This window comes from Leptonychotes weddellii, chromosome 10 (assembly GCF_054177405.1).
Source record: "Leptonychotes weddellii isolate Sample4059 chromosome 10, ASM5417740v2, whole genome shotgun sequence".
In the NCBI taxonomy this organism is placed as follows: Eukaryota; Metazoa; Chordata; class Mammalia; order Carnivora; family Phocidae; genus Leptonychotes; species Leptonychotes weddellii.
In genome coordinates, this window is record NC_138378.1 from 69,577,757 (window position 1) to 69,602,713 (window position 24,957).

The 24,957-nt window shown below is 43.8% G+C and overlaps 1 protein-coding gene across 1 annotated transcript in view; it reads left to right on the plus strand.

Moving 5' to 3' along the window:
* Positions 1-1,726: 1,726 nt before the first annotated feature.
* The window catches only part of LOC115940971 (uncharacterized), a 98,310-nt gene continuing 75,079 nt past the window's right edge, over positions 1,727-24,957 (plus strand). Inside the window, exon 1 of the mRNA XM_081832047.1 lies at positions 1,727-5,031. Coding sequence (XP_081688173.1) covers positions 4,974-5,031 — 58 coding nt within the window. The 5' untranslated portion in view covers positions 1,727-4,973. The remainder of the gene's footprint in view (positions 5,032-24,957) is intronic.

Genomic DNA, 24,957 nt, shown 5'->3' on the forward strand with positions numbered 1-24,957 from the left:
TTTGTATCTTTGGGGTAAATACCCAGTAGTGCAATTGCTGGATCGTATGGTAGCTCTATTTTCAACTTTTTGAGGAACCTCCATACTGTTTTCCAGAGTGGCTGCACCAGCTTGCATTCCCACCAACAGTGTAGGAGGGTTCCCTTAGTGTGAAGTACAATATTAATAGCTATGTCATATTAGTGGGGAAAAGAGGAACAATTCAATAACTGGAACCAGAAAAACATACATATGGATAAAAATGAAAAGGATCCCCATTTAACGCCACACACGAGGTCAACTCTGGTGTCAAAGCATGTCTTTGTATGTTTATCTTGGTAGAGAAGATAGATGGCTATCTTTCTTGCACTGAAGAAAGGAAAATTTCTTGGAGTGGCCTGGCTGGCTCAGTCAGTGGACCATGGGACTCTTGACCTCAGGGCTGTGAGTGTGAGCCTCACCTTGGGTGTAGAGATTACTTAAAAATAAAATCTTTAGGGTTGCCTGGGTGGCTCATTCAGTTAAGCATCTGCCTTCGCCTCAGGTCATGGTCCCAGGGTCCTGGGATCGAGCCCCGCATGGGGCTCCCTGCTCAGTGGGGAGCCTGCCTCTCCCTCTGCCTGCAGCTGCCCCTGCTTGTGCTCTCGCTCTCACAAATAAATAAATAAAACCTTTATTTAAAAAAATAAAAAATAAAAAAATAAAATCTTTAAAGAAAAATTTCTTTAATAAAGTATAAAAAAAGCACCAGCCAAAAAGAGAAAAGATTGATAAATTTGACCATATCAACTATATTATAAAATTAAATAGTCACATTCTCCAAGATTCAACATGTACATCAGGATACACATATAAGATTATTCTTAGCAGTGCCGTACATAAATAACAAAAATAAACAAGCATAGATGAACCCAGAAATACTCAAATTGTCCACTGAGAGGCAAACAGATAAACTCCTATATTCTCACAGTGGGATATTATACAGTGAAAACAATGAACTACCAGTGCATACAACCGAGTTCTGACAATATAATTTGGTTAAATATGCTGAGTGATATAAAAGGTGATAAAACTAATGCCTTTTCTATAAAGTTTAAAAACAGCTAAAACTAAATATTAATTAAGCATTACATTCATTAGATGTAATGGAACGTTAATTAAACAGAGCATTAAACTACTTTTTAACAGGAAGGAAATTATAAATACAAAATGAAAGTAAAGGGATGGGGAGAAACACTTAGGTAAAGGTAAGTTATTAATATTTAATTTTATTTTTTAAAAATTTTATTTATTTATTTGACAGAGACACAGCGAGAGAGGGAGCACAAGCAGGGGGAGTGGGAGAGGGAGAAGCAGGCTTCCCGCTGAGCAGGGAGCCCGATGCGGGACTCGATCCCAGGACTCTGGGATCATGACCTGAGCCGAAGGCAGATGCTTAACGACTGAGCCACCCAGGCACCCCAAGTTATTAATATTTTAGATCTTAGGTTGAGAGATGTTCACAGATGTTTATATACACATAATTATGAAATAATGATAAAAGAAAGCCATGCTAAAAAAAAAACACCCAACAACAACAAACCAAGAAAATAACAATGGCCCGTGGTCAGATTCTATCATGCAAAGAAAAGTTAATCCAAGGGAAATACCTTTTTATTTATTTATTTTTTAAAGATTTTATTTATTTATTTGAGAGAGAGAATGAGATAGAGAGAGAGCATGAGAGGGAGGAGGGTCAGAGGGAGAAGCAGACTCCCCGCCGAGCAGGGAGCCCGATGCGGGACTCGATCCAGGGACTCCAGGATCATGACCTGAGCCGAAGGCAGTCGCTTAACCAACTGAGCCACCCAGGCGCCCCGGGAAATACCTTTTTAAATGTGTTCTATCACCCACCAGCCAGTGGTGCCAACTGCATCTCTGACTCAGATAAGCCAGTTCTGCTTCCTCTGGGCCTTGGGCCCTGCCATCTCGAGTCCCCATTTGGCTGAGGAGCTGCAGAGGAAGGGTATGTTTCTGTGGCCTGAGGACTGAAGCACACCTGCTTGATGGAGGAGTTTCTTCCGCTTCCAGAGAGGTCACCTGGGTAGTAGCTACACTGAACACAACGGCAGAGATGTCACAGCTGTTGCCATTCAGGGGCTCCTCCTTTTCACTGACAGGATTCGTGATGGGCCCGAAGGGAAACACTTGCCAGTTACTTAATCATTTGTACTTGATCTTACATAGTAAGGTTTTCCCACAACACACATGCCCACTGAGCTGGGGCAGAAGGGACCAGGAATCAGGCCCCCTGAGTGCTGGGATTACAGGGCCTGCACCTGCAGCCACACCCACACACTGAGATTCTGCGGAAGGGGCAGGGGATATGGTGGTTAAGAGACAGAGAACAGAGAAGTATTGTTATTATCTCCAGATTTTTCCCCCAAATATGAGATTTGCAAGTGACTCTGGGGCCCTATTTTTTCCCTCCCCGTGCCACTCTCAGACCTAATATGCTTAACAAGATGGATGACGAAGGTTCTTTACAGTTTGCAAAATGCAAACTGAACATCATTGCATCGGGTCCTCCTTAGAAAAGAAAAGAAAAAAACAACCACCCTGTGAGGTGGTTGTGATAGTTTCCTTTATTTTACTGAGGCTCAGAGAGGCACAGTGACTTGTCTAAGGTCACGGACTTAGGGGCAGAGCTGAAAGTAAGACTTCTGACTCCCTGTCCAGTGTTCTTACACCATGTTGTTTATTTTTCACTGAGATCTTTGCGGTTCCCAGAAGAAAAGCTAGGAAAGCAAGGAAAGCATGTCATCTCAGCAGGGAACGGCCACCTACCGCCTCAGCTGGCACCTGGCCCTTTCCCACCAAGGCAGAATGGAAACAGAGGAACAGGGGCAATATCCTGGCCCTCTGCAGCTGGGAGGAAGTTGTGGCTCTGAAAGGAAATATCCAGAGAATGGCCTTCCTGCCACCTGAGCCAAAGGCCAGAGCTGAAGAAACGGTGTCCTTCGAACAGAGCTCTTTTCATTTGTTGCATGGACCTTCCAGACCGTATCCCCCCAGTGCCTCTGACCATGCTGTTTCCTCCAGTGAGTCTAGAAAAGGGTCTCTCAGGAATTGCCACACTGTCATTTAAAACAATTATTTGAAGGAAATGCTTCGAAGTTTAGTGTTCTAGTTGTTTCTATCAAGTAGTGATTGCTCATTATAAAAATAATTTGGGAAAATACAGTCAAATAAGAAGGAGGAAGAAAGAGTCCCGCCATCCAGAACTAATCACTTGTCCACTACCAACTTAACCCCTGGCAGGGAATCTGTACCCAGACACAGCATTCTTACCTCCCCTCAAGGCCCCAAATAAATTCTAACAGAAAGAGTTATGTCTCAGAGCGCCTGGATGACTTGGTTGGTTGGGTGTCTGACTTGTGATTTCAGCTCAGGTCATGGTTGTGGGATCCAGCCCCTCATTAGACCCGTGCTCAGCCAGGGAGTCTGCTTGAGAAGCTCTCCCTCTGCCCCTCCCCCCATGACTGCACTCTTTCTCTCTCTCTCTCTCAAATAAATAAATAAATCTTAAAAAAAAAGAGAGAGAGTTATGTTTCCACTTAGGATGTAGAAAGCTGACCCAGCCTTTGCCATTTTGAACTCACTCTAAAGGAACAATCCCCTATGTAGAAGGTTCCAGCTCATGCAAGGGGGTAAAAGGGATTACAGAACCATATGAAGACTCTTGAAACTTGTTTTCAGAAGTGGACTATGTGGGTTCCCCTCACATTTCACTGGCTAAAGCAAGTCACCTCTCAAGTGTGATGTCAATGGAGTAGAAAAGTATCAGCACCTGGCAGAGAGGAGCAGTGAATAATTGGGACCAGTGATACCATCTACCCCAGGAGCATTTAAGAAGATAGAGATGTAGCATTAAAATTTCCTGGAACTAAAAACATGATGTTCTAATTAAAAACAGTGGATTAATTGAAGAGCATAAGGGCAAATTGGAAAAATGAATTAATGGCCTGGAACATCAAGTGGAAGAAAATCTCAAACCATAGCATAGGACAAAAAGAGATGAGGGAAAACAATAACTGTATTATTATCAAAACTTACATATATTAACACACTTTTTACTAAAACCTAGGCATTAAGTACTATTGTTCTTCAACCCATATTATAGCTGAAGAAACTGAGGCCCAGGAAAGTTAAGGTACCATCCCAAGATCACACAGCTATGGCAGAGCTGTGTTCAGTCCCAGGTTGTCTGGTTTCTGTGACTGTGTTGTTAAGTACTGTGGTTAACCACATTTTCTGCCTTTTTTTTTTTTTTTTTAAGTAGGCTCCGCGCCCAGCATGGAGCCTAACTCAGGACTTGAACTCATGACCCTGAGATCAAGACCTGATCTGAGATCAAGAGTCAGACACTCAATCGACTGAGCCACCGAGGTGCCCCACATTTTTTGCTTCTTAATGGCCATCCTATTATGCCATGATAAGAGTTGGAGGATAGATCTAGGACACCTAATGTGAGAAATAGGAACTCATAGAGGCGAAAAGGAATTGCTGGAGTTGGTATAGGAATTTAATAAATGATAAAACAAAATGCCTCTAACTTTAAGAAAGACTTGCAATTTCAAAGAGCTCGCTGAGCTCCAGGATGAGATTGAGAAAAAAGACACACACCAAGTAACATCCTGTAAAATTCCTCAATTCCCAGGATTAGGAGAATTTGTATGAGCTTCCAGACAAAAGGAACAAATAACTTATAAAGGAGCCTCAGACTGTTCATTGGGCTTTTCATTTACAACACTGGAAGCTAGAAGACTGTGAATAACATCTAATGACAACTGTAAGTAAATGACCTTCGCCTAGGAATTCTACAATCCCATCTGACAAGTCTCACCCATCCGGGTGAAAGTTATTTGTGGATATGATGTCATGAAGAGAGTATATCACCCACACACTCCATTTAAGGAATTTATTCAAAAGAAGAGCCTCTTTCCAAGCAACAAATGAATCAAAGCAAAAATCTCAGGATAGGGGAAGATGAAGACCAAGGAAACAGTAATGGTAAGAAATAAGGCTAATATATAATATGCATTTATATACCTAAATCTAAATGAATAATGACAGAGCGACTAGCAATTTATCCCCTAAGTTTGTATTGACAGTTATGATGGAGATTTAAAAACACTGCTTTATAATCAGGCAGATCTAGCAGGGAAAAAAAAAGTAAAATCCTAGAGGAATGGACTATTTCATTAACAAATTGCAGTGTAGAAAGGTAACAAGGCACCCTATGATTCCAGAGAGGGAGCAAGGAAAAGAGCAGCTCTTCTTGGGTAGAATAGGACCCCATCATTTCGGGGACACTGCATGCTGATCTCTGCAAACATTCTTCTCCTGTCTGCTCGCTGCCCTTTCAATCAAGATGAGAAACGAGTTCTTTGAGGCTTTGTTCTCTGCTCAGAGATCTCCTAGGACCTGCAAATGTCTTTATTTTAAATGATGGCCATCACTGTCCCTCAGCAGTTTGCTTTTTAAATTTTATACTGAGAAGAGCTTTAGTAAGGAATTTACAAGGCAGAGCACGAATTCCAGGAAAGGGTGCATGACGGGGTAAGAGAGGTGGGCAAAGGACCTGGAAGGAATTCAAGGGGGTAGTTTCCATCCATGTCAAGCCTATGGATCTGCCTCACACATTGGGGTGCCAAGTCCTAGCCTTTCCCGTCCTCTCCTCTCTTCCTGTCGTTTGCCATCATTTCTCCATGACAGCATTGAAATTGTTAGTAACATGGGTGATGGGACAGAGCATTTCTTTTTCTTTTTAAAAATATTTATTTATTTATTTATTTGAAAGAGAGAGTGAGACAGGGAGCACAAGCATGTGCACGAGCACATGTGTGGGAGCAGGCAGAGGGAGAGGGAGAAGCAGACTCCCAGCTGAACGGGGAGCCCCTTGCGGGGCTCAATCCCAGGACCCTGGGATCATGACCTGAGCCAAAGGCAGACACTTAACTGACTGAGCCACCCAAGCACCCCATCATTTCTTTTTCTTTCAGCCTAATTCCTGAGAGAAACAGCTGCTACTCATGGGATTTCTCAAGCTCAGAGCATAATTAAACGCGACTTTTAGCCTTGAACAATTACATTGGGGAGCTCCTGGGTGAGCAGTCTCCTTGACATTTGGAAGTGTGAACCTTATCTGGAGCAGCCCTTTGCGGGCTGATAGACCTTATTGCCTTATTGAACCTGAGCCATTTTAACCTCACTGTAGTTATTTCTCGTTTCTGTTTTTCAATTACACAGCAGCAGAAGATTCAGTTTGAATATAAGGGCTTTTTCTCATTAATTCAGAGAACCAACTTTAAGCTTAAGTGGTCATAGTTTACAGAGAATCCAGGGAAATAAGTATTGCATTGGTTTTCTTGCTTGTGTTAATCTCCTCTTGTTATTATTGATATGCAAGGAACACAGACCCGAGGCCTGAGAGTTCTCTCAGGTTCTCAAATCTCTGGCCTCAAATGTATCTTGTTCCATGGTTTCTCTGCTCTGTTGTGACTTTCAATAGCTCCAGTGTTCAACCAGCTGGCCTCTTTCTGCCTTTTTCCTTGCCACATTTGTACAGATTGCAAAAATGACCTCATTGTAGGTGTCAGTTATTTTTCAATTATAAAAATTTCTCCATTTGGGTGCGATTACACAGACATATCATTTTTATTGCAAATATCTACTATAAAGTGCAAAAGCATTGTGTTAGGCATTTAATACACATTATCTCTGTTCACATGCCACCATGTAAACTTGGTATTATTATTCCCATTTCACAGATGACGTTTTGGTTATCCATTGCTGTGTAACAATCACCCCCCAAACTTTGGTGGATTAAAATAACTTTATAATTATATGCTTAGACTTCTGTTGGTTGGGTCAGCTGGGTGGTTCTCTCTTGGACTTTCCCATGTGATTGCAATCAGATGGTGGCTAAGGCTCGAGTCCTTGAGACTAGACATCTAAGGTGGTTTCTTTACTTGTGTGTCTGATGCCTCAGCTCAGATGACCGGACAACTGGAGGCTGGCTAAGTATCTGCATCTCCACACAGTCTCTCCCTGTTGGGCTTCCTCACAGCATCATAGTATCAGGCCAGTTGGACTTCTTACATGACCACTGGCTTCCCCAAAGCTAGTATTCCAAGAGACCAAGGCTTCTTATGACCTAGCATTATGTCTGCTGCATCCCATTGGTCATAATATGCAGCCAAGTTCAATGTGGGACTACAGAAGAATGTGAGACAGGGTTCACTGTTGAGTGGAGGGCATCTTTGCAGACTAGCTACTGGAGGTGAGGAAATCGAGGGTCTGACAGGTTATATAATGTGCCCAAGATTATACTGCCAATAAGTGGCAAAATTGAGATTTGAACCTAAGAGGTCTGACTCCCAAGCTCTTTTTCTTTCTTTTTTTTTTTTATTATGTTATGTTAATCCCCATACATTACATCATTAGTTTTAGATGAAGTGTTCCATGATTCATTGTTTGTGCATAACACCCAGTGCTCCATGCAGAATGTGCCCTCCTCAATACCCATCACCAGGCTAACCCATCTCCCCACCCCACCCCCGCTCTGGAACCCTCAGTCTGTTTCTCAGAGTCCCTAGTCTCTCATGGTTTCTTTATCATTCTATTTCTTGTGTTTGGCTACTTTGGTTCTGTAGTATAGCATATTTTATACTGTCTCTAGGATGGTTTCTTAACTTTTGCCAGGCTGCTGACAGCATCAAGAGTGGCTTTGCTGAGTTAACAGGAAGATATCAGGTAAAATGAGTAGCACAACTACTCAAAACTCTTTGGGGGCTTTATTTGTAGGATGAAATCACTCAGATGTTCTTCAAATCAAGATATTTCAATAGTGGCTGGTCAGTTTTTCTGCCACCCCCAAAGGAATCCCAAATGTCTCTCTTTAGTTGCACTCTGGGGACTGTGCAAATGATCAGATTCCTACATTGATCATTTGGGACACTGATGAGCAATCATCCATTTAGACAGAATATACATTGTCCCAATGTGAAGACTTTGTCAAAGTCAGGAAAAGCTGCAGTAAGAGTACAATTGGGGTAATGACAATCCCTTATATTTGTAAGTGTTCTGTAGCTTTTAAAGCATATCCACATATTTTATCAGTCAAGATAGGCTGGGTTTTGCTGCAAAAAAAGAAAAAAAAATCCTGGTACCTTAAAACAACAAAGTTTTATTTCTCACTCACAGTACAAGTTCATTACAGATGCATTAGGTACTCTGCTCCCATGCCTTTTGCCTCCTAACTCTAAGACCCGGGGAATGGAGCAGCCACTATTCAGAACATTGCTAGTGGTCATGGCGATGCCACAGTAACTCTCACTCAGAAATTAAACATTTGGCCCAAAAGTGCCATGAATCACTTCTGCTCAAAATTTATTAGCCAAAGAAAATAATTGGCTATAACTGATCACATGGCTCTACCCAACCACAAGGACATCAGTGTAGGATGTCAGAACAGATAACCCTAAGATGTGCCCCTTTGGCATGTGAATTATTTCGACCTGAAAATAATCAAGGCCTAAAAGACTTGGGAAGAAACTGACCTTCCCCTTGACTGCCTAAAGGAATTTAGATAGAGGACCTGTTCCAGGAAGGAAAGCTATCGCTGTAATAACCACAGCATAATATGAAGTAGGGGTGGTAGTCAGGGAGACAATTAGCATAATCTGTTAAAATTCTTCTCTCTGTCCCACTATTTCTGTATGGCCCAGCAAACATTTGTTTGCCAAACATTTACTCTTTTTCATCTTCCTGTGAATTTTCTTCCTTCTCTTTGAAGTCCCAGACCCCTACACCCTTCTCCTTTGCTCAGAATGGCTTATGTACATAATTCTGCCTGTTTTTGGAATCTCTCATGTTTATATGGGTTCCTTGTATGTACATAAATAATTTGATTTTCTCCTCTTAATTTGGCTCATGTCAGTTTGATTCTTAGAGCAGCCAGAAGAATCTTGAATAGTAGTGGAAAATTTTTCCTTCCCAACACCAAGAAGTATAATCTAGCATGTCTAGAAGGGGTAAAATGGAAATGACTATTTGGCAATAGCACTGATAATTACCACATATAAATGGCCTTCTGGTTTTTCTTAGCAATCCCATGATGGAAGGAGTTGTGGAATTATTCTCATTTTCCAGAAGTATGGAAAAGGCAGGAATGTCAGAAGAGCCTATTACATAGTATGTGAATTTATGGCTCAATGAAGATTGTAAGGGTGGAAAATTTTTCACTTCTTCCCTTCTAGTTTCTTTGGCTGGTCTAATAATTTTTAAATTGATATGACATAGATTGACAGGAGAAGAACAAACAAATTTCATACATACAGGAGCCCCATAAAAATATGACACCAAAGGACAACCAGGTAATTGAGGTTTATATAGCATCCTGAGTTAAGGAAAAGGGTAGAGGTCTGGGAATACAAAGGGAAGGAAGGCCACTCACAGAAGGTAAGAGGAGATGTTGGTAAAACAAAAGTTGCCTTGTTATGCAGATAAGTTTCTTAGGTAAAAAAGTATCTCTAGTAATAGCTCTCCTTCTGGTACAGGCCCACTTTCCAAAGTAAATTTAGGCAGTGAGGGGGAGGTAAAGAACTTTCCCTGAATCTGCTGGGTTTTGTTTGCCTTTAGCTCAAAATAATCCTTATGCCAGAGACACATATTTTGAGGTGGTAAAATCTGCTCCCCTTCAAGTTGTTATAAAAAATTAAAAGTGGGTGAAAGATGAGGCAGAGTGTATGACTTATAGGGAGAATAAACCCTCTCTTTTACAAGCCTGGTTAATATACAATCACCCTAGAGTTCCCACTCTATTCATATCCCTGCACATGAGAGAGGCAGAGGGTATAATGCAAGGGCTCTAAACTTGGGGTCTATAGATAGAGGAGGATGGTTCACAAGCTCACCCCCAAATTATAGGGAAAATAAATGTGTATAGATGTTCATTTTGGGAGAGAGAGGATCCACCATTTATATCAGCTTCCCAAAGAAGTTTATGAACCCCAGGGGTTATTAGAAAGAATAATGGGCCAGGAGCCAAGAAACTGAGTCCTACTTCTGCCTGGCTCTAACTAGCTAAGTAAACCTGGACAAATCACTTGTCTTCTTCATTTGCAAAGTGAGGGACAGGGCTCAAGCTCCCTTCAGCTAGGTGTACAAGGTGCAGGCTACTTTGTGGTCAGACAGATCTGAGTTTATATCCTGGCTCTACCTCTTACTAATTGCATGCCCTTATGCCAGTTCTAGAACCTGTGTCAAAGGTGAATACCAATGCAGGGTTCTTGGGAGGATTAGCAACCATGAGTGGAGAACACCTGGAGGCCATTATGATTAAACGATGCTTCCTATGAGTCTGTGTCTGGCTTAAGTCCTGCTGAGCATTAAATATCTTCAGTTAATGGGCACGGTCTATAGGGCTTAAGGGCAGTTGTGCCAAATCCTTGCCCTTGGCTAGTTCCTCCAGAAAGGAAGTCTGGGTGGGAACTTTGCCCAGCCTCATGCATGTACACACCATGCCTGTCTCATTCCCTTCCTGAGCTCCCCAGCAAGGCCAGCTCTTGCCCCTACTTGCTCCTCTAGGTAGGCCTGGGGTCTTGCTGAGTCATCTCTGGCTGAGTCATGACTTGGGCTAATGGCATCTCTAGGAGACTGAACTCACAAAAAACACCAATACTGATGGAACCACAAAACTATCCCCTTGGCCGTTCTAGCTTTCGTCGCTGGGACCTTCCCATGTTGTTACTATAGCCATTATATCCCAAATTGACTCACTGCTTCCTGCTATAGCTAGGGGAGGAATTATCATGCCTAGTTAGGTCTCAAGGTGTCTGAAACCTAAAAGAATCAGGTAATCTACCCCAGGAAGCACAGTGAGCTGGTCGTAGCTCCTGGTCAGGTGTCCTGTCTCCTGGTTCCTTGTCGTCTCCTTGCACGATGTCATTGTATTTGTTTTCACTTGCTGCCATAACAAATAACCACAAGTTTAGTGACTTAAAACAACACAAATTAATTAAAACAACAGTAAGATAAACATGTGTAACAATAAGATAAACAATGTGATGCTACTATATACCTATTAGAATGGCCAAAATCCAGAACACTGCCAACACCAAATGCTGGTGAGGATGTGGAGCAACAGGAACTCTTGTTCATTGCAAGTGGGAATGCAGAATGGTATAGCCACTTTGGAAGACAGTTTGGCATTTCTTATGAAACGAAAGTTACTCTTAACCATATGATCCAGCAATGGTCCTCCTTGGTGTTTACCCAAATGAGTTGAAAACTTATTTCTGTACAAAAACCAGCACATGGATGTTTATAGGAGCTCTTTCATAATTGCCAAAAGTTGGAAGCAACCACAATGCCTTTCAGTAGGTGAATGAATAAACAAACTGTGGTACATCCAGTCAATGGAGTATTAGCACTAAAAAGAAATGAGCTAGCAAGCCATGAAAAGACATGGAAGAACCTTAAATGCATGTTATGGAATGAATGAAGCCAATCAGGAAGGCTACATACTGTCTGATTCCAACTATAATACCCTGTAGAAAAGTAAAACTGTGGAGGCAGGAAAAAAGATCAGTGGTTGCCAAGGGTTAGGAAGGTGGTGAGCAGGAGGAGCACAGAGGATTTTTAGTGCAGTGAAAATAGTCTCTATGATACTATAATGATGGATATATGTCATTACACATTTGTCAAAATCTGTAGAATGTACAACACCCAGAGTGAATCCTAATGTGAATTATGGACTTTGGGTGACTATGATGTGTCAATGCAGGTTCATCAACTGTAACAAATGTATCACTCTGGTGGGGAATGCTGATAATGGGCAAGGCTATTCCTTTGTGAGGGCAGAGGTATGTGGGAAATCTCCATGCTTTCCCATCAATTTTGCTGAGAACCTAAAACTTCTCTTAAAACTAAAGTCTTAAAAAAATTATTATCTTCCTGTTCTGGAGGTCAGACTTCACTGGCCTGGAGGCTCCAGGGGAGAATAGGTTTTCTTGTCTGTTGCAGCTTCTAGAGGCTGCCCTAGATTGCTTGGCTTGTGGCCACCTTCCATCCTCAAAGCTGGCAGTGGCTAGTCAGTTTTTTCTCATCCCATCACTTTGAGACTCATTCTTCTGCCTCCTGCTCCCACATTTAAGGGCTCTTGTGATTGCATTTGGGCACACAAAATCTCCCTATTTTAAGTTCAGCTGTTTAGCAACTTTAATTACACCTGCAACCCTAATTCCCTCTTGCCATACCCTAACATATCACAGGTTCTGGATATTAGGATGTGGACATCTTTGGAGAGTCATTATCCTTCCTACCAGGGTCATGAACCAATGTCCTGTGGTAGGAGATGGTGGTAATAATGGCGCCGGTCATAGTCCAGCTGAGCCTTGCTTGAAGCTACAGGTTAGAGCCTTTCTAATTTTCAGTTGTGGTTGAGCCTCATCAGCCCTTAACTTGGTTGCTGTCCCCATATTTTCCAAGCTTCCAGCATTACCCTTTATTTAAATATTTAGAGAAAATTACTCATGCACTGAGGCCAGGGGGATTCCCTCTCAAATATTGCCAAGAATTCCTGGATGTGTGTTCACCCTCATGGTTTGTCTCCTCTCACTCCATATTGCTGCTGACTTCTCCTGGGTCTTTCTGGTGCCCCCATCATGGGTTCTCCACAGTGCCCACACTTTACTCCCAGACAGGGACTTGCTCATCATTCCTGAAGCAGGGCTGTCTGGGGAGAACGAGGTTAGGATACCTAATCAATTCCATTCAAGATTTGAAGACCCTTGTAAGGGCTTAACATGCAGGCAAGGAGAACCTCACTGAGACCTTAGTCTCAGGCTGCCCCCAGTGCTCTGGTCACACTGTGTCAAGAGAGGCCTTTACTCAGGTTCTCCCTCCTTGGGCCCAGCCCAAAACCCCTTTTCCTCTGAAACCCTACACCCCAGGTTGCTTCTTCTAGGACCACCAAAGGAAACAGAAACCCTTGAATATTGACTTTATCAAGCAGAGTTTAGCTACTCCAACCTGGCCTCCTACCTTTGCATAACCAAAGAGTCCATTAAAGTGTTTTCCCAAACAAAAGATAAATTCTTTGCCTAGATGAATTCTTCTCCCACTCTTGGAATGTGAAAATGCTGCAGTTAAAAAATACAGCAAGGCAAAAACAGCTCCCTTTATTTCTAGTTTCCTTATTTACCACAGAAATGAAGTGTTAGTACATGTGTTGTGATCTAAAATCTGTTTTAGATCACAACACACGTACAAACACACACACACATATACACACATACATGCACACATACAACTTAATAAAAGAAGCAATACCTACCCTTATTACTTGGATACACATTGATATTTTCTATTCTATTTGTTTTTTAAATGTTGATCAGAACGCACTAATTTTTTTCACAGTCTGCTGATGGCTCCACAGCCTGCTCTTTGAAAACCATTGCTCTAAACATAATACTTCCTTCTCTCCGCCCCCAGGCCTAGGATAAGTGTTTGTGTAATGCTTTAATGCCTACAAAGTGGGCTTTAAAGCACACCTTATTCCAGTTATTCATGCAATGCTAGGATGGCAATAACTCCCTTTTGATTGATGGGGAAACTGAGGTCTGATGAAGCAGTTTGTCCGAAGTCAGGCAGTCAGAAAGCAGAGTTTGGAGGCAGATCTTTGAATCTAAACCCAGTGTTCAGGGTGCCTGGGTGGCTCAGTCGTTAAGCGTCTGCCTTCGGCTCAGGTCATGATCCCAGGGTCCTGGGATCGAGTCCCGCATCGGGCTCCCTGCTCAGCGGGAAGCCTGCTTCTCCCTCTCCCACCCCCCCTGCTTGTGTTCCCTCTCTCGCTGTGTCTCTCTCTGTCAAATAAATAAATAAAATCTTAAAACAAAAACAAAACCCAGTGTTCTTTTCACAAGACCAGACTCCCAGTTTCATTTTATACACCCTTATTAAATAAGAAAAATCCAACTGAGTAAATTTGAAGATAATTGGCTTTATTCAATGATTCATGAATTAGGCAGCATCCCATCTAGCAAATAGAAAGGAGCTCCAAAGAGCTACAGAACAGGAAAGGTTTTTAAAGGCAGAGAAGTGGGACAAGGAGGTCGTAAATGAAAAAAAGAATTATTTGGGGCTCGGTGACCTTCATTTGGGGGACAAAAAGGGTTTATTACCCAGATTACCTCACTAGTGCTGACCAGGAAATTCCAGACTGACCCGTTAAGATTGCAGTCCTGGGGAATGTTGAAACTGCAATTAGATTAGATAGCAAGTCCTGGTTTGGTGATGTGGGCTTAGCATGGGTGACTCCACTTTGGTCTATCTCTTTTTTAAGAACTTTCACTCATGGTATCGTTTAGGTTAAACCAAACAATGTAACCCCTTTTTTGCATATGCTAGATCCTTAGTGCTCTTAAAATCTTACTTCTATTTGTCAGCCTAAAGTGGTCATACCTGCCCTCCTCCCTGCCTCCAGCCCAGGTGTACCTGCCCTAGGGCAAAGGCCCTAGCACACGCCTTGCCTTCACTGTGGCCTTCAGACCAAAGGGTGCCTCTGAGTGCAGCAGGAGGGTTCAGTCCCTGCCCTGGTCAGGAAGGAGCTTAGCCCGGGAAGCTGGGAGGTGATAACCAGGAAAGACAAACTATGGGCCTAGAAAGCTGCGAGGAGGGATGATCTGGCCCTGAGGACAAGGAGCTCTGGACTGAGGGTTTCCTTCAGGAATATCGACTGATAAAGGAACCAGGCATCGTACATCCAGAAAACGCTGAGCAGGCAACTGAAGGAAAATCTGGGGTTTGGGGCGCCTGGGCGGCTCAGTTGATTAAGCATCTGCCTTCGGCTCAGGTCATGATCCCAGAGTCCTGGGATCAAGCCCCAGGTTGGGCTCCCTGCTCAGCAGGGAGCCTGCTTCTCCCTTTCCTTCTGCCCCTCCCCCTACTTGTGCTCTCTCTATCAAATGAATAAATAAAACCTTAAAAAAAAAAAGAAAATCTGGGGTTAGAAATACTTCGGTGCTAGTTTCCAAGTTCAGACACTGCTTCTCCCTCTTTCTCTCTTTGACAGTTCTGCTTCCTTGGATTTTCTACATAGGGCAGTTGTTAGAAGGGGCTTATCAACTTTCAAACATACAGGCTCTGTGTTTATAAGGAAAGCTATCAGTGTTTCTTTTTTTTTAATTTTATTTATTTATTTGAGAGAGAGAGAGAGAGAGCACAAGGCCGGGGCAGGCGGGGAGTGGCGGGCAGGGACAGAGGGAGAAGCAGGCTCCTCACTGAGCAGGGCTCCGTCCCAGGACCCTGGGATCATGACCTGAGCCAAAGGCAGGAGCTTAACCGACTGAGCCACCCAGGAGCCCCACTATCAATGTTTCTAAACACTGACCTGTCTGGAGAAACTGGTAAAGAAAAGGTTTCTAAATGGGCTATCGGGCTGCACAGGTCTATGAAGTGACCTCCGAGTTCAGAGAGAAGCTCATGATGGCTAAGAGGCCTGGATGGGGAGAATTGTTTCTCTTTTCTCTGGATCCAGTCCTGAGTGCCTGGTGCATGGAACATTGTGCCTCCTTCAAGCACCAACAATGCCCCTCTGCCCCTACGTGGGGCAGATTACCTGTGGGGGCTTGATTACCTGTGTTTCATCCAATCTGAAACACCATCACCTGTAAGCTGCACCATTATTCTATGTACCACTGAGCAAGAGGAGAAGTGCTGGAGAGGGAGGCTCCACATAAAAGCTGGGACACCAGAGATCAAGGAAATCTTCCCAAAGAAGAGACTGGCTGGTAATGTCCATGTTTTAGTCTTGGCACCATGTGGAGTGAGAAAAAAAATTCTCTCCTGACAAGTCAGACCACAAATTCAGAGAGGTCTGAATTTGCACTGTCAGTATGGTCTAAAAATGTCAAACAGAAAGGGAATGTGAGGTAATCTCAGGTTGTTGGTGTCCCAGAAGTGACTGGCAGACACATATTCTGTCCCAGAGAACTCAGCTACGACCCTGGCTAACCGCCATTGCAGGACACTGCTGATTTTAAGACACATCCTGATTTCACGTGAAGAAATGTGTTCCTCAGAATGAATGCGAGAGGGACACAAAACAGATGTGGCTGTTGGTGACACTGGTGACTAACTCCCCTGGGTTTGCCTACAACTTTCCTGGTTTTAGCCCTAAAAGTCACACTTCTAGGGACATCTCTAGATGTCCTTGCCTTCACTGTGGCTGGCCTTCAGACCAAAGGGTGCCTCTGAGTGCAGCAGGAGGGTTCAGACATCTCTAGATGTCCCTAGACAAAGTTTGGTCACACCATCTAACTCATTCCTCTCCTGGGAGTATCTTCTCTGGCCAAGGGGCCTTGTTTTATACCACATGCCAGGGGTAGGCTGACAGCACCAGGGCCTGGACACTTGACCCAGCCAGTCAGCACCTGGGACTTGAGGCCTAACCTGGGAGGATAAGAGGATTTGGAAATTTAGATATGAGCATCTGAAGAACTGAGGGCATTCTCTGAGAACTCTAGGACTGGCCTGGCTACTCAGGTTCCCTTGGGTTCCTGTGCATTGAAATAATTTCAATACACTCCCTTTTACTTATTTACCTTTTCATGGGGGAAGGAGTTACCTTCAGTATATCTTTGGCCCTTCTGGCTAAAGGGGCCCTGACTGAAGCAGGGAGGCTGTCCCGCCAGGCTTTTTAGAGGCTACAGGACTGTCCTAGGTGCTGCCCAAAAGGGACAAAGCAATGCCTGTCAGTGGGTCTGCACGCCCAGGGGACAGGCGCTCCTCAGGCTCAAGTGTGTAAAGGAAGCACAAGTAACATGAGTTCCACTGATGTCATTAGCGGAGTGACAGGAATTATTCCCTAAACAAAGGCCAAGAGAGCGGTTTAACAGCGTCTCTGGTTTGTGTACTAAATAACTACTCGGAGTTGTGCTTCTTTCCAAGCTCCTTTTCACATGGTTTCCGGGAATGAACAGTTAGAGACACCCATACCTCATGTTTACCGAGGGGCCCGGGCTTCTCGAGACGATATCACACAAATTAAATTGTGCGGGGTTCTCAGCAGCCCTGCGAGGGCCCTGAGGTGGGGTGGGAGAGCCTGGCCCGGATCCTGGGGAGCACTGTGCTCTTGGACAATTTACCTCTCTTCTCCGTTCCCTAGTTTTCCTCGGCTGTGCAGTGGATCCTGGTCCCGTGAGGCTCCAGAGAGCCTATGGGTGTGGAGTACCGTGCCCAGTGGCTCGCACACGGCAGGCTCTGTCACCAGGTGACGGTGGTGGTCCCACTGATGGAGTGTGTGGACAGGGCAGGTCCCGTAATAGAGGAAGAAACAGGCATATTGCCTACGTTCTTGCACTGAATGTTCACCACGTCTCTGTGAGGGAGATAGTCCCATCTCCACTAAAAATCAGCCGGGAGCTGCTCAAGTGTCGGGTTGCCCTCGGGACAGGCCTGCTGTGGCAGTGTGTGGGTGCTGAGCGGACACAAGCCCCCTCGTGTGCTGCGAGGGGGCTAGACATGGAAGGACACATGCTCTCTCCTTTCTAAGGGGCAGACAAGGGAGACTATGAGAGCAGAGCTTGGGAGGACCAGGAGGTGCCAGTGGAGGACCCCTCTAGCCCAGCTCTGAATCTCCGATGGAGAGGGGGTGGCAGGACCCCCTGAGGCTTCCACTGGCCTCACTGGCCTCAAGTCACTAAGGCTTCCTTGCAGTCACTTCCGTCTCAGACCCTCTCCCCCATGTTGCTTGCCAGGGCTGGAGAGGGGGTCCTGTCATGGATACGCTGACTCACGGAGGGGAGTCATGCCCATCTCCTTTCTCCTTGGCCCCTTAGCCCCCTTGCCAAACGCTGAGCTTCCCTGTGCATCCCTGCATCCTCGCCAAGGCCAGGAGTGAACCAGCGGCTAGGAATTGGGTCTCCAAGCTAAGTGGTAGCCTTACAACTATGTGCAGGAATGAATTCTAAGCCAAAGTGGCTTTTTTTCTCTCTCTCTTAGAATGTTTCTATATTAAATGCCTTGTCAACAATTTTTCAGTTGACATGTACTCCCTGTAACCAATGCAGCCATTCCAAGGAAAAAAGTAAACACCCTCATCTGGCCCAGAGCCCCAAAGGAGATCAGAGCTAACTGCTTGTGGGTCACCTTTCACAACTTTTTCTATACTCATCATTATGGACTGAATTGTGTCCCCCGCCCCTACCAAATTCAAATGTTAGAGCTCTGACCCCACCACCTATATTTGGAGATAGGGCCCGTAAGGTTTAAGTGAGGTCATAAGGGTGGGACCTTACAGAGAAGAGCCTTGGGAGAACACAGCAAGAAGACAGAGGTCTGCAAGCCAGGCAGAGAGGTCTCGCCAGAAACAACACTTCTGGCATCTTCACCTTGGACTTCCAGTCTCCAGAATTGTGAGAAAATACATTTCCGTTATTGAAACCACCTGGTCTGGGTATTTTGTTGCAGCAGCCCTAGTCTACTAATACACTCATATAACCACCACACGAAGATCCATGCACAGGGAGGAGAGAGTGCTTTATTTGCTGTTTATTTGAACAAAAATAGGATCATGCCATGCTCACATTGCTTTGAAACTTGCTTTTCTCATTAACAGTACTTAATGGTCACCTGGCTTCTTGCTCACACCCCACATCCAATTCCATTAGGACATCCTGCAGGCCCCCCTTCAAAACCTATCCAGAATCTGACCACTTGCTGCTTCACCATGGGGTAAGCTCTCCTTTCTGCATGGCAACAGTCTCTTCACTCTCCTCTGCCTCCCTCTACCCCCTGAGTCAGTTGTCATGGCAGCCAGAGGGATTCTCCAAAAATTTAAGTCGGGTGATGGTGCTTCTCAGCACAAAACCTTCTTGTGGCTTCCCATCTTACACAGAGTAAAACCCAGAGTCCTGGCCAGGACCTAGGAGGCCCTATACACACACACACACACACACCAACTCTACAGCTCTCCTCCTGACCTCACAGCCCTTGTCCCCTGCCACCCTGGCATCCCTGATATTCCTAGATCTCATCAACCATACTCCCAAGTCATGGCCTTTGCACTTGCTGTTCCTGTCTAGACTGTCCCTCCTCGTGAATGCCACAAAGTTCTTTCCCTCACTTCCTTCCAGACTCTATCTCCCAACCCACCTTCATTATTATTCACAGCACCTACTTACTACCATCTAATGTACTACATACTTATTTGCTTGTCTGTGGTCTTTCTCCATTAAGATGTGAATTCCGTAAACAACAAACCTTGTCTTGTTCCCTACTGTATCCCTAGTACTTAGAGCAGTGCCAGGTTCATAGCTGATGCTCAGTAAATGTTCAATGAATGAAAAAAGGCATAAATCTCACTAAGTCAGATCTAAGTCCAAGTCAGGTATGTCAGGATACAACAACCTTTTCAACATTTGCATAACATCTGCTAATGTGGATGGACCACAATTCACTTAACCGCCCCCCTATTAATGAAGTTTAAATTGTTTCCACTTTTTCCTACTTTAAACAATGTTTGTGCTAAACATTTTTGCACAACTACTCTAATATATTGGTCCTTTTATTCCTATAGGATGTTTTCCCTAAAGCTGGGTTGATGTATGAAGAGATTGACATACTTAAAATTTTAATAGCCATTACCAATTTTCCTTAGTCACTGTTCACAGGCAAATTCCCAAACAAGGTCTCAACCATTTTTCCTAAACTGGGGCTGGGGTAATAATTGCCCTTAGATCAGTCAAGGCGGCCTCCATCCTGAGCCTCCACACTTTAGAGGGCCCTGCATGTCACAAACAGAAGAAATTAAATGTGCTAAAGATCACATGGGAGATTTTCTCCCATGGGATTCTGCATTCAGCTCGGGGCTGGCACCGTGTGACCTACAACCTGGAACGTGAATGCTTGAAACTAACACCCAAAGTCTCCACATTCCCTCCTATAATTCTCAAAACAAAACAGTGCTGAGTCCAGATGCTGTGAAGGTTGTGCTCCTGCTGACCTTAGAGACAGTCACTGCTTTGGGGGGAGAAAGAATTTAATTGGCTGATAATGTGTAGATAAGAGAAAAGACAAATCAGTTTATTCCTCAGCTTAAAACCCTCCAGTGCCCTACACTCCTCCTCTCAGAGAGCGTGAATTCAGTGGGTCCTTGTCTAACTAAATACTATTTCTCAACAGTGCCAAGAGTCCATTTTCTTTTCTTTTTTTGTTCTCATTTGTGATTCTAGAGGGATTCAGGGGTCAGCTCGTATTCACAATAGTCATATACCCTATCGATGTCCGTTATCTGCTGCTGTGGAACAAAGCATATTGAAACTTAGTTGGTGGCTTAAAAGAGCAGTTTGGGCTGGGCCAGCTGGGCCATTTTTCTGCTGCTCTCCATCGGGGTCACGTATGTGGCTGCAGTCCATAGCAACTCTGCTGGGACTGGATGCTCCCAGATGGCTTTATTCAAATGTTTGGCAGTTGTGCTGGCTGTTGGCTGGGATGCCTCAGTTCTCCAAATAGCCCTATACCCTCTAGGCTAGAATGGGCTTCTGTACATAATGGCGTAAGTGTTCCTAGAGGACAGAAGCAAAAGCTACAAGGCTTCTTAAGGCCTGGCCTTGGGAGCTGCTCAGTGTTACTTCTGTCTCATTCTGTTGACCAAATGAAGCCTTGTGGGACACCCGGATCCAGTGGGTGGGTTGGGGGAAAGAGACTCTATCTCTTGATGGGAGGCATGGCCAAAATCGTATTGCAAAGGAGCTGGGCACAGGGAGGTATGATACACTGGGGACCATTATATAACCATATACCGCTGTGTCTCGGAAACTTTTTGCCATACTAAAGAATTCATATTTTTCTTACATTTGTGGACGTGTAGTTATAGTTGTAAAATATTTGAAGTGTAGTACAGATTCTTTGCCTTGCTTATTAAGTGGACATTAAAACCCTAGAATTTTGAAGTTTTATTTTTATAGCAATATTTAATAAGATTTAATTTAAAAATAAAAAATTAATATAAAATTCAGCTTTATTTAAATACATTTGATTTAAAATTTTTATATTAGATTTTTTGTATTTTGCTTTGTAATATTAATTTTGCGTGTTTTATTTTTTTATTTTTATTTTCATTTTTTAAAAGATTTTATGTATTTATTTGACAGAGAGAGACACAGCGAGAGAGGGAACACAAGCAGGGGGAGTGGGAGAGGGAGAATCAGGCTTCCCGCTGAGCAGGGAGCCCGATGCGGGGCTCAATCCCAGAACCCCGAGTTCATGACCTGAGCCGAAGGCAGACGCTTAATGACTGAGCCACCCAGGCGCCCCTAATTTTGAATGTTTTAGAAGAAAGACAAACTTTATTTTGTAAACTCAGCCTGTTGGGAATGAGTACAAATCAAATTGGGATTGATTTAGAAAATATGACATTGATGCTCAGAAAAGAAAAAAAGGCAAAAAAAGAAAAATATTCAAAAAGATGATCTGCTTAAGTTTTTAAAAACCAGAAACACTGAAAGTGAGCAATCTTCCATTGAGCAAGTTTCTCATAAAATTTGTGAGCAGAGAATTTCACAGGTTCTTTAGTTAATGAACTTTTAATTACTGATAAAAACTGAAAATGAGCAGGAACATTATTCTCCTCAAATTCATGACTTGAACAGGTTGAATGAAATGCCTGCAACTTCACAGTTTTTGCTAAATGAAGATTTCAGTACAGATCCACGGAATAAGAACGTGCCTGTCTTCCTCTTGCACTTCCCAGGGTTGGGGTGGTGAAAATGTGCCCATCAACTTCTCTCGCAGAGTCTGCTTTCGGGTTGGGCAGAAGGGGGAGGAGACGTTCCCGGAAGCCGGTGCCTTGTCAGATTCTTCAGGAGCGAGGGCCTCCCAGCTCCCTCTGAGCCCCCAACTGGAGAAAGAGCCACGAAGAACACTCATTCATGACAGCCTCCCTGGCTCCTGCCAGAGCCACCCCAAAGGGGCTGGGCCCTGAAGCTCCATTTCTGATGTTCCCACCCTCTACCCTCTACCCCTGGACTCTGGCCTCTGCTCACCTGTCCATCTAAATAGGTGCAGGACCACTTCTAGAAACAAAGGCAGCTGCTTTTCTGTTTGCTTTCCCTTCCCAGCGCAGTGCGTGAATTCACAGCCACCCAGTGCAAAGTGACAGCCCCATCAGATCGGCTACATCTGGGGGCTGCCCTAAGTCACTCAGTGTGTTGGAGAATCAGTGCAATGGGAGGGAGTAAATGAGGTCCTGTCTGGAGAGCAGAGCCATCGGGCAATGAGGTGATGGAGGCCCGGAGAGGAGGAGGTGACTTCTCTGGGTCAGACAGCTCCTCTGTAACAGAACCAGAACTCTCAATTTCCAGTTGGGACTTTTTCCCTCTGTATGAATTAGAAATACTGAGCTGTCTTCCCATCTTGGTAGGGGCTTCTTATTTTGTTTTGTTGCCCTCTCTTTTGTAAGATAGCCCTATCTTGGTAAGTTCATGGAATGTCTTCAGGCTCAGGGATTGGGTGAGTTTATCAATGAGAATATAGAATTGTTTAATGAAGATAATTACATTCTCCCTTTCCCAGGACCCTCTGCTTCCTGAGGCGGCCCCACTTCCAGCCATCAAATCCTGTAGGAAACTTTTGTTTAGTCTGGGTGTGGGTTACATTTTCAACTGCAAAGATTTAGAACCAAAGTTGGGGGGTCTTAAAAAGACCTCAACATCCTATTTGTTAGGACATGTGAAAAGTAAACAGAGTCCCTCACATTTAAAAGCAAAAGTTTGGAAATAATCATCTGCCAGAAGAGGCCTGATGAAATGACTTGGTGAACATCCATGCAGCAGCACACCATGGGGCTATAAAAAAGAAATGACATGAGAGCTTTCCTTTTTACTTCTAAATTAAAGTTTCAGGTAGTTAATAATCTACAAGTCTAGTGCAAAGCCTCCCTCCCACTCTCTGCCAGCCCCGCAGGCAACTAGCCTGACCTATTTCTTCTGTAACCTTTTAAAGCTATGTTGGGGTGCCTGGGTGGCCCAGATGGTTGAGTGTCTGCCTTCGGCTCAGGTCATAGTCTCCACGTCCTGGGATCAAGCCCCACGTCCGGCTCCCTGCTCAGCGGGGAGTCTGCTTCTCCCTCTCCCTCTGCCTCTCCCCCTGCTTGTACGCTCTCCCCCCACCCAAATGAATAAATAAAATCTTTTTAAAAAAAATAAAGCTATGTTGTATACACGGGACCAGTTACATGGATAGTCTTTTAAAAAATAGAAGCATGTTAAAAATCACTTCCCAGCATCTTGCTTTCTTCACTTAATATATTCATTTATTCAGTTAATATTTAGTGAGTACCTACCATATGCCAACCACTCTTTTAGGCATTTGGAATTGGGTGGTGAACAAAAGAGATGCATTCTTTGCCCTCTTGGAGCTTACATTTTCATGGGAAATAAATAAGCAAGTAAATATATAGTGATAAGGGGTAAGTGCTATGGAGAAAAGCAGGGTAAAGGAATAAGGAGTGTGTATGTGTGTGTGTGTGTGTGTGTGTGTGTTGGGGGAGGCAGGGAACTGTTGCTATTTTACATAGGGTGGTCAGGGAAAGCCTTGCTGATTAAGTGATATTTGAGGTGAGGCCTGAGGAAAACGAGGGAGTGAACCCTGTGTATAATCTGGAGCTGAGCATTCCAAGTGGAGGAGACATCCTGCCCTAAGGCCCTGAGACCAGACAGTACTCGTCATGAGGAACAACAAGGCAGCCATTGCAGCTGGAACTGAGTAAACCTATCTCAGAGATATTCTGTATCATGAGAACTTTCTAATTTTTTCCAACATCTGCATCTCATTCCATTGATGGTATATACCAGTTTAATTCAGCTTACGGTTGGAAATTTAGGAGACTTGCGGTCTCTTGTGATTGTAATTAATAATTTCTTCAGGTGGCCCTTTGCACATGTGCAAGTTATCTGCAGGATTAATTCCTAAAATTGGAATTGCTAGCTCAAGGGAGTGTATATTTGTATGTTTTATAGATTTTGCCAGACTAAAGCCATCAAAGAAGTTGTACTATTTTTGCCCCCCTGCCTACAATATGTTATTGTTGTTGTTGTTGTTTTGGTCATTCAATGAATATTTATTGAGTACCTACCAGGGACCAGGTAAGTGCTGAGGATTGAGAACTGGAACAGAAACCACAATTTGTCAAGTATATCTTGACTCACAAAACAGGTAAACTATGCCAGACTAAGCTATGATGTGCTTCATACACTATCAATACTCAGATCAGTACACCACTTTGTTCAGATTTGTAATTCCAAGGTAAGACCACTGACACTTCCGTTAATTATCTAGTTTACAAAATCTAACCAAAGAGATTAGAGCAAAGAGCACCCTATGTCTAAATACCACCTAGGACAAAGTGCACCCAATAATTAAGGAGATTGTTTTATTCAGGCTGGTGCAAAAGGGAGATCATTCATTAATGAGGCAGGTCTCAAGGAAGAGGAAGAGAACTTGAAGTTTTCTGAAACAAGAGAGTCATTACGGAAGAGTAGAGGCAGGTCTTATCTTGGATATGTGATTGTGAGGTGCTCCTTTGTGGTTAGCCTTTTCTCTGTATTGTTCCAGTTCTAGCATATGTGCCGCTGAAGTGAGCACGTGTTAGCCTTTTCTCTGAACACAGAAGGGTGGGGGATTTCTGAACCATTAAAATTGCTCTCTCACATAGTTCTATTTCTTTCAATAATAGCTTGAGATATAATTTACCTACCCTACAATTAACTCTTTTAAAGTATACGATTCACTGGTTTTCGGTATTTCACAGAGTGGTGCAACCGTCATCCTGATCAATTTTAGAACATTTTTATGACCTCTAAAAAACCTTCATACCCATTAGCAGTCTCTCCTCCATTTTTCATTGCCTGGTCCTAGGTGACCTCTACTTTA